The 6,682-nt window shown below is 30.5% G+C and overlaps 1 protein-coding gene across 1 annotated transcript; it reads right to left on the bottom strand.

The window, feature by feature from the left end:
- Positions 1–4,750: 4,750 nt before the first annotated feature.
- LOC123254068 (heat shock factor-binding protein 1-like) lies at positions 4,751–4,978 on the bottom strand. Its single transcript, XM_044683143.1, has one exon. It carries the CDS (start codon positions 4,976–4,978, stop codon positions 4,751–4,753), a length of 228 nt encoding a protein of 75 aa, XP_044539078.1.
- Between the last annotated feature and the right edge of the window lie 1,704 nt (positions 4,979–6,682).

Below are 6,682 nucleotides of genomic sequence, written 5' to 3'. Positions count from 1 at the left end.
CAGTCAACAAAACAATATGGTACTGGCTAAGAGACAGAGAGGAGGATCAATGGAATAGACTTGGGGTAAATGACATCAGCAAGACAGTTTATGATAAACCCAAAGAACCCAACTTTTGGGACATGAATCCACTATTTGACAAAAACTGCTGGGAAATTTGGAAAACAATATGGGAGAGATTAGGTCTAGATCAACATCTCACACCCTACACCAAGATAAATTCAGAATGGGTGAATGACTTGAATATAAAGAGGGAAACTATAAACAAGTTAAGTGAAAACAGAATAGTATACTTGTCAGATCTCTGGTAAAGGAAAGACTTTAAAACCAAGCAAGAGTAAGAGAAAATTACAAAATGTAAATTAAATGGTTTTGATTATATTAAACTAAAAAGGTTTTGTACAAACGAAAACAATGTATTGAAAATCAGAAGGGAAACAACAAATTGGGAAAAAATCTTTATAATGAAAAACTCTGACAGGGGTCTAATTACTCAAATATACAAGGAGTTATAGCAATTGTATAAACATCAAGCCATTCCCCAATTGATAAATGGGCAAGAGACATGAATAGGCAATTTTCAGATAAAGAAATCAAAAGTATCAATAAGCACATGAGAAAATGTTCCAAATCTCTAATAATTAGAGAAATGCAAATCAAAACAACTCTGAGGTATCACCTCACACCTAGCAGATTGGCTAAAATGAAAGAAGGGGAGAGTAATGAATGTTGGAGGGGATGTGGCAAAATGGGGACATTAATGCATTGCTGGTGGAGCTGTGAACTGTTCCAGCCATTCTGGCTGGCAATTTGGAATCATGCTCAAATGGCTATAAAAGAATGCCTGCCCTTTGAACTAGCCATACCATTGTTGGTTTTGTACCCCAAAGAGATCATAGATAAACAGACTCATACGAAAATATTTATAGCTGAGCTTTTTGTGGTGGCAACAAACTGGAAAAGGAGGGTATGTCCTTCAATTGGGGAATGGCTGAACAAACTGTGGTATATGCGGGTGATGGAATACTATTGTGCTAAAAGGAATAATAAACTGGAGAAGTTCCAGGCGAACTGGAGAGACCTCCAGGAACAGATGCAGAGCGAAAGGAGCAGAGCCAGAAGAACATTCTACACAGAGACTGATATACTATGGTAAAATTGAATGTAATGGACCTCTGTACCAGCAGCAATACAATGACCCAGGAAAATTCTGAGGGATCTATGGTAAAGAAAGCTACCCACATTCAGAGGAAGGACTGCAGGAGAGGAAACATATAAGAAAAACAACTGCTTGAACGCATGGGTCGGGGTGGACATGATTGAGGGTGTGGACTCAAAACTACCACACCAATGCAACTACCAACAATTTGGAAATAGGTCTTGATCAAGGACACATGACATAACTAGTGGAAATGTGCATCGGCCATGGGTGGGGAGATTGAGGGGGGTGAAGGGGAAAGTAGGAGCATGAATCATGTAACCATGTTAAAAATGAATTTTAATAAATGTTTAAAAAAATAAAAAAAAATTTAAAAAAATTTAGAAAAAGAAATGATATCCAGAAAACATATCTAATAAAATGCAAAACGAAATATCCTCTTGTAGAAAGTAGATTTAATGAGTTTCTTGCTGAGTTCAATAAGTATATTTTCCAGAATCCCATGTAAATAATATAGGTCATTCCTTAAAGAATACTGAAGATATGAGCAGTTTGTTTTTTTATAAATCCAAGATACTGGTATTTATTAACTTTGACATTTGAGTTATTTTTCTGCCTAGATGCTACAAATGTTCCTCTCTTTTATAAATCAATTAGGATAATAGGTTTTTTTCGCAATAGCCAGTATAATATTCATAATGTTCTAGACTTCATTTTCACTTTGAAGGAAAATCTGTAATACTGTTATAGTTGGAAAATTCAACGACAATATTACCAAAGGTAATCTCATTTACTCTCCAAGAACAGTAATGCTTTGATCTTATTTTTTAGTGCCTAATGGTACTAAAAGAGTACTATTTCCACTTTAAATAATGATCAAATCTATGTTTTCCATAAATTCTATTTTCTTTAATTATTTCTTATAATTGATGCACTAATCACATCTATACCATATTAGTATAAAATTTAGGCAGCCCTTACCCCCCAAAAAACTGTCTTTTTTTACCAGCTTCAGGATTGAGAAATACTATGTTAATTTGTACATTGGAAGGAATCAGTCAATTACAAAGTCCCTGAGATTCTCTTTGGTAGGCTATTATAGTGCTTCTCATACACACAATACCCTCCCTAGTTAAGCAGGATTGGATTAGTTGAATTTTTCTCATCATGGTTCTGAAAGTTCTTAAGAGTTGGATCATCTTCAGTATACTAGCAATTACATAGTTTCAAATGTTCAATGATCTTTTTTTACTGTCATTTTCCCTGCTACATTCTCTGCTATACCATATCCTGATAGAAGTTAGATTCCTCCTACATCGTTTCACCCCTTTTTTCCTTTTCCTTTTTTTACCCATCTCCAAGAACACATCACTTTCCACACATCATTCTTCCTAACAAACTCTTGTCCACATAGCACTGATTTTATAGCTGACAATTCTAAAACTTTATCAAATAATATTTGGGAAGAGTAGATTACATGACTTACCTCTGCTTTTAACAGGAAAATTCATATTTCTCTATCAGAAGTAACATTAGGTATTAGTTTTAGATTTGCACTTTTGATTATATGAAAGAACAGTACTTCCTTTCCTACAATTTTGGTTGATGTGGGTTTTTTCTTTTTTTAATAAATGAATATTTATTTTCTCAAAAAACATTCATGCCTCTTTGATATAAGAGGGAACAGAGGATTTATTTTGGAGCCAGGAAATTTGAGTTCATGTTTGCTTCTGGTACATGCCAATTATGTGACCATTAATTAACTTTTCTGTTTCTCTGAGATTTTCTAATATTTGAAATTATAGACAAGGTAGCAATCTTTGTCTGTAAAGGTAATTTCTATTTTGAGAAGTCCCAACATTTAAGAAGTCTAAATAATTTATTCTATCTTAATTCTTCCTATAAATCAAACTTTTTAACAGTGTTATTTTCTAGATATTACTGAGATTATGGTATTTTCCTTTCAAGTTTAAGATTTTTGTATCAAAACTCAGGAGTCATATTTCCCTATAATTTTCCTTATTTGCTTTCTATCCCTCAGTTTTGTCTTATTGCTATATTTGTCTGATGAAAATAATTAGACGTAATGTCTTTTTCTTTAGAAATGAGATTAAATTATATAGCATAAACAATAAAATTTCTAAAAGTTTGATATAGTTTTAATGTAAAAATATCTGAATTAACACCCATCACTCATACATGCCATTTACAACGTTTCTCTTTCTTTGTTTCTTTGTTTCTTTCTTTTTCTTTGTTTCTTTAAATTTTGACATACTGACAGGTATAATAAATTACTTCATTTTATAACAGACATATTATGACTAGAACGATTATTTCATAGATTCATTCCATATTTATAACAAAACAATAAACTATCTGTTGGTACAGAAAATTTCTCCTACAATCACAAAATATTCAATTAGAAGTTCATTTCCAGGAAAATATGGCTCCCTCTACTTCTAGATTGTTCTTCAGATTATATTGACTTTATTTTGCTGTTTTTGTTTTGCTTTTTTAACTCAAGAGCAATTTGATGAGTCAGTCATCTGGGTGTCCAATCTCTGCCCCTCAGCTCTTGATAAAAAGAAGGGGATGTCATGATGAAAATTTTTGGTATTTTCCATAAAATGGTAAACAATAGAACACAATTTTTCTTTTAAAAATCCAAGCTTACAATAAAGGCATTTGTCAGTCTGTATGCAAGAATCACAACAGTCACTTGCTTCTTCTTCTAACTGATATATGCTTTTTAAAATAGTAACACAAGTAAATAGGAAGTGGGTTTTAAAACTCCCTCATGTTTTTACAGTAAGTATTTTTGCTATAACTAAAGATTTCAGTGTTACATCACATAAAATTCCAATTAGGGAATGCAATGCATCTTTATAGGTTATTTTCTGTCCTTGTTATTTGAGAGGAACTGAGATACTATTGTTATTATCCAAATCCTCTAGTGTATTAAAAAGTGGCAGTAGTTACAGTCATTCAATTTCAGCTCCTTTCTGGGCCTTTTTATAGTAAATTCTTAGGTATAGTTACCAATCATGGAAATATAGCAATGACAGGAATACAAAATGCTCATTTTTTGGACTGCTTTAAAAATATTGTCAACATACTATTTATTTGTTATTAGGAGTAGAATAATTTTGTGCTAAATTATGAACCATTGACCCTAGGTGCTTCAGATCACAAAGATAATCTGATAACATTTGAAAAAATTAATACATTTCTTAAAAAATCTTTTAGCAATTTGTTATCAAACTGAAACTACTACAAAAGGAATGACAAATGACTTGACAAAAAATGCACTAAAATTTTTGAAAATTTTAGCCAATATTTATACAATGTTGTCCCATAGTTGAAGCTACCACATAAAAGAAATAAAAAACAAATCACCTTGAAACCAACTAAAAATCACATCTCTGTGAATGAAATTGTACAAGTAATCAATGAACTCTTTAAGAAAAAAAATTTATAATAAAAAAAGGTTTGTATACAATAGTTAGTTGAGAAAATCTGTTCCTTAACCTCTAGGGTTGTGAAAAACATTTTCAAAAGTTGATTCTAAATTATAAACAAAATATTTAACTATTACATGTCATAGATAGGTATTTTGTTTTCCCTTTCTATTTCTTCCATCCCTGCTTGAGTCATAAGGTCAGTGATGTTTTTTTCCAGATAACTTATGTGACTGCTCATATCATCAATTTGGCCAATTATCTGGTCTGACATGGTTTGAAATTTTCCCTGCCTCTGCTCGAGAAGTATATGAACCACCGCAGTCAGGTCCTGTACAATTTTGCAATCTAATTCTGCCATTGTTCTAGCTCTGAACATATGTCCTACAATGTGTTTCTATTTCATTGGTTTTATTTTTCATTTTAGATTGAGTGGTTTGAGGTCTCCATTATTTTGTTAATTTATGTATTTTATATTGTTTCATACCCATTAATTCTTTTTTTTAAATTTTTTATCATGACTTTTGGGTGGTTCAATAATTCTTAGATTATCTCTCCTGGATCTTTTTTCCAAGTCAGTTGTTTTTTCAATGAAATATTTCATATTTTCTTCTACTTTTTCATTTTTTTTAATTTTGTTTTACTGTTTCTTTGTGTATCATTCAGTCATTGGCTTCTATTTGCCAATTCTAATTCATACTGATGGTTTTAAATAAATACTACTTATTATTTTAAGAAAAGCCCTTTTATTCCTATGCTTTATAGTATTGTTATATTTTGTCAAAGGCTTTTTATGCATCAACTAAGATAAACCTGTGATTTCTGTTAATTTGATTATTCATATGGTTAATTTTTCTGATAGTTTCCCTAATATTAAACCAGCCTTGTATTATTGGTAGAAATCCCACATTTTCATAGTGAATAATCCTTGTCATATATTACTGTAGTATTTTATTTAAGACTTATGTATCAATGTTCATTAGGGAAATCGGTCTATAATATTATTTCTCTGTTTTTGGTCTTCCTAGATTAGGTATTAGCACTATATTTGTGTCATAAAAATTGTGAACATTATTATCATTAATTTTCCTTTAAATATGTGGTAAAATTCCCTTGTAAATCCATCTGGCCCTGGGTTTTTTTTCTCAAAGAGCTCATTGATTACTTGTACAATTTCATTCTCCTAGATGTGATTTTTTAAGTATTCTATTTCCATTTTTGTTTTTTATATTTCTATTTTTTTGCAATTTATATTTTTTTGCAAATATTCATCCATTTCACCTTGATTAACATATTTATTCTCATATAATCAGGCAAGATACCTCCTAAAGATTGCTTTAATTTCTTGTTCTTTGGAGATGAAATCATCTTTTTCCTTTTTCATACTGGTAATTTGATTCTCTTAATTTTTTAAATAAATGAACCAATGCTCTATTTTATTCATTTTTAATATAGAAACAACTCATAGTCTTATTTATTAGTTCAATAGCTTTTTTACTTTCAATTTTGTTATTTGTCCTTGGATTTTTAGAATTTCTAATTTAGTCTTCAATTGGGAATTTTTAATTTGATCTTCTCCTACTTTATTTTATTTGCAGGATCATTGATAGATTTTCTTTTACTCTATTTTATTGATATAGGATTTCAGGGATTTAAATTTCCCCCTAAATACTGCTTTGACTATATCCCATGAATTTTGTATATTCTCTCCTCATTGTCATTCTCTTTAATGAAATCAATGACTTTTTTCCTTTGTGATTTGTTCTTTGACCCACCTATTAAATTATTTAATTTCCAAATAATTTTTAATTTGCCTTTTTATGAACCCTTATTGACTATAATTTTTATTTCATTATGATATGAAAAGTTGCATTTATTATTTCTGCTTTTCTGTATGTGTTTATGACATTTTTATGTCCTAGTACGTGGTCATTTTTTGTAGATGTACCATGTGCTAAGAAAAAGAAGGTATATTCCTTTTTCATCCCTATTCAATTTTCTGCAGATAGCTATAACTAATTTTTTGAAAATTTCATATACTTCCTTCTTTACTTCTTTCTTTTTT

This window comes from Gracilinanus agilis, unplaced genomic scaffold (assembly GCF_016433145.1).
Source record: "Gracilinanus agilis isolate LMUSP501 unplaced genomic scaffold, AgileGrace unplaced_scaffold13830, whole genome shotgun sequence".
Lineage (NCBI taxonomy): Eukaryota > Metazoa > Chordata > Mammalia > Didelphimorphia > Didelphidae > Gracilinanus > Gracilinanus agilis.
Note: the sequence above shows the minus strand (reverse complement) of the source record. Positions and strands in the feature narration are given on the sequence as shown.

What these genes read in the sequence shown, in the direction of transcription:
- LOC123254068 (XM_044683143.1), bottom strand. Translation starts at nt 4,978, where the DNA reads ATGGCAGAATTAGATTGCAAAATTGTACAGGACCTGACTGCGGTGGTT.